We start from the raw sequence: 470 nt of genomic DNA on the forward strand, positions 1-470 counted from the left end.
AGTGTCTCACCACCCTCAGCATAAAAAATCTCTTCCTTAATGCCCACCCAGCATGCGGAGGCGGCCGATCTTGTCCATGAGGAGAGCCGAGACGATGTTCCCGGGGAGGACGGCCAAGGTGCCCAAGAAGCTGACGAAGTAGATCATGTAGGCGTTGTTGTCATCGCTGAAGTCCAGCTGGCAGCCCTCCTTGTTGTGCAGGAAGGTGCTGTTCACCACCCGGCTGTTGATGAACTTGTACTCAAAGAGATCTGTTGGGATGGAGAAGGGGTTCGGTGGGGTCACCTCCTTCTCCATCACCCCCTTGGGGACCCCCCTGACCCCCCTCCTACCTGTGTTGTAGAAGACGGTGGAGATGAAGGTGCAGTTCTTGAAGAAGGTGTTGCTGGAGGTGATGTCCTCGAAGTAGCACTCCTCGAAGAGCGAGTCCTCGAACGTCACCGACTTCATCTTCAGGCTGATGAACCTGG

The 470-nt window shown here is 55.7% G+C and overlaps 1 protein-coding gene across 1 annotated transcript; it reads right to left on the reverse strand.

Annotated features, from left to right (window-relative positions):
* Positions 1 to 36: 36 nt before the first annotated feature.
* Positions 37 to 450, reverse strand: LOC104082987 (synaptic vesicle glycoprotein 2A-like). The gene has a single exon (XM_009586291.1). The coding sequence runs from the start codon at positions 448 to 450 to the stop codon at positions 37 to 39; it is 414 nt and encodes a 137-aa protein (XP_009584586.1).
* Positions 451 to 470: the final 20 nt, after the last annotated feature.

The sequence above is a fragment of the Fulmarus glacialis genome, unplaced genomic scaffold, assembly GCF_000690835.1.
Source record: "Fulmarus glacialis isolate BGI_N327 unplaced genomic scaffold, ASM69083v1 C13408149, whole genome shotgun sequence".
In the NCBI taxonomy this organism is placed as follows: Eukaryota; Metazoa; Chordata; class Aves; order Procellariiformes; family Procellariidae; genus Fulmarus; species Fulmarus glacialis.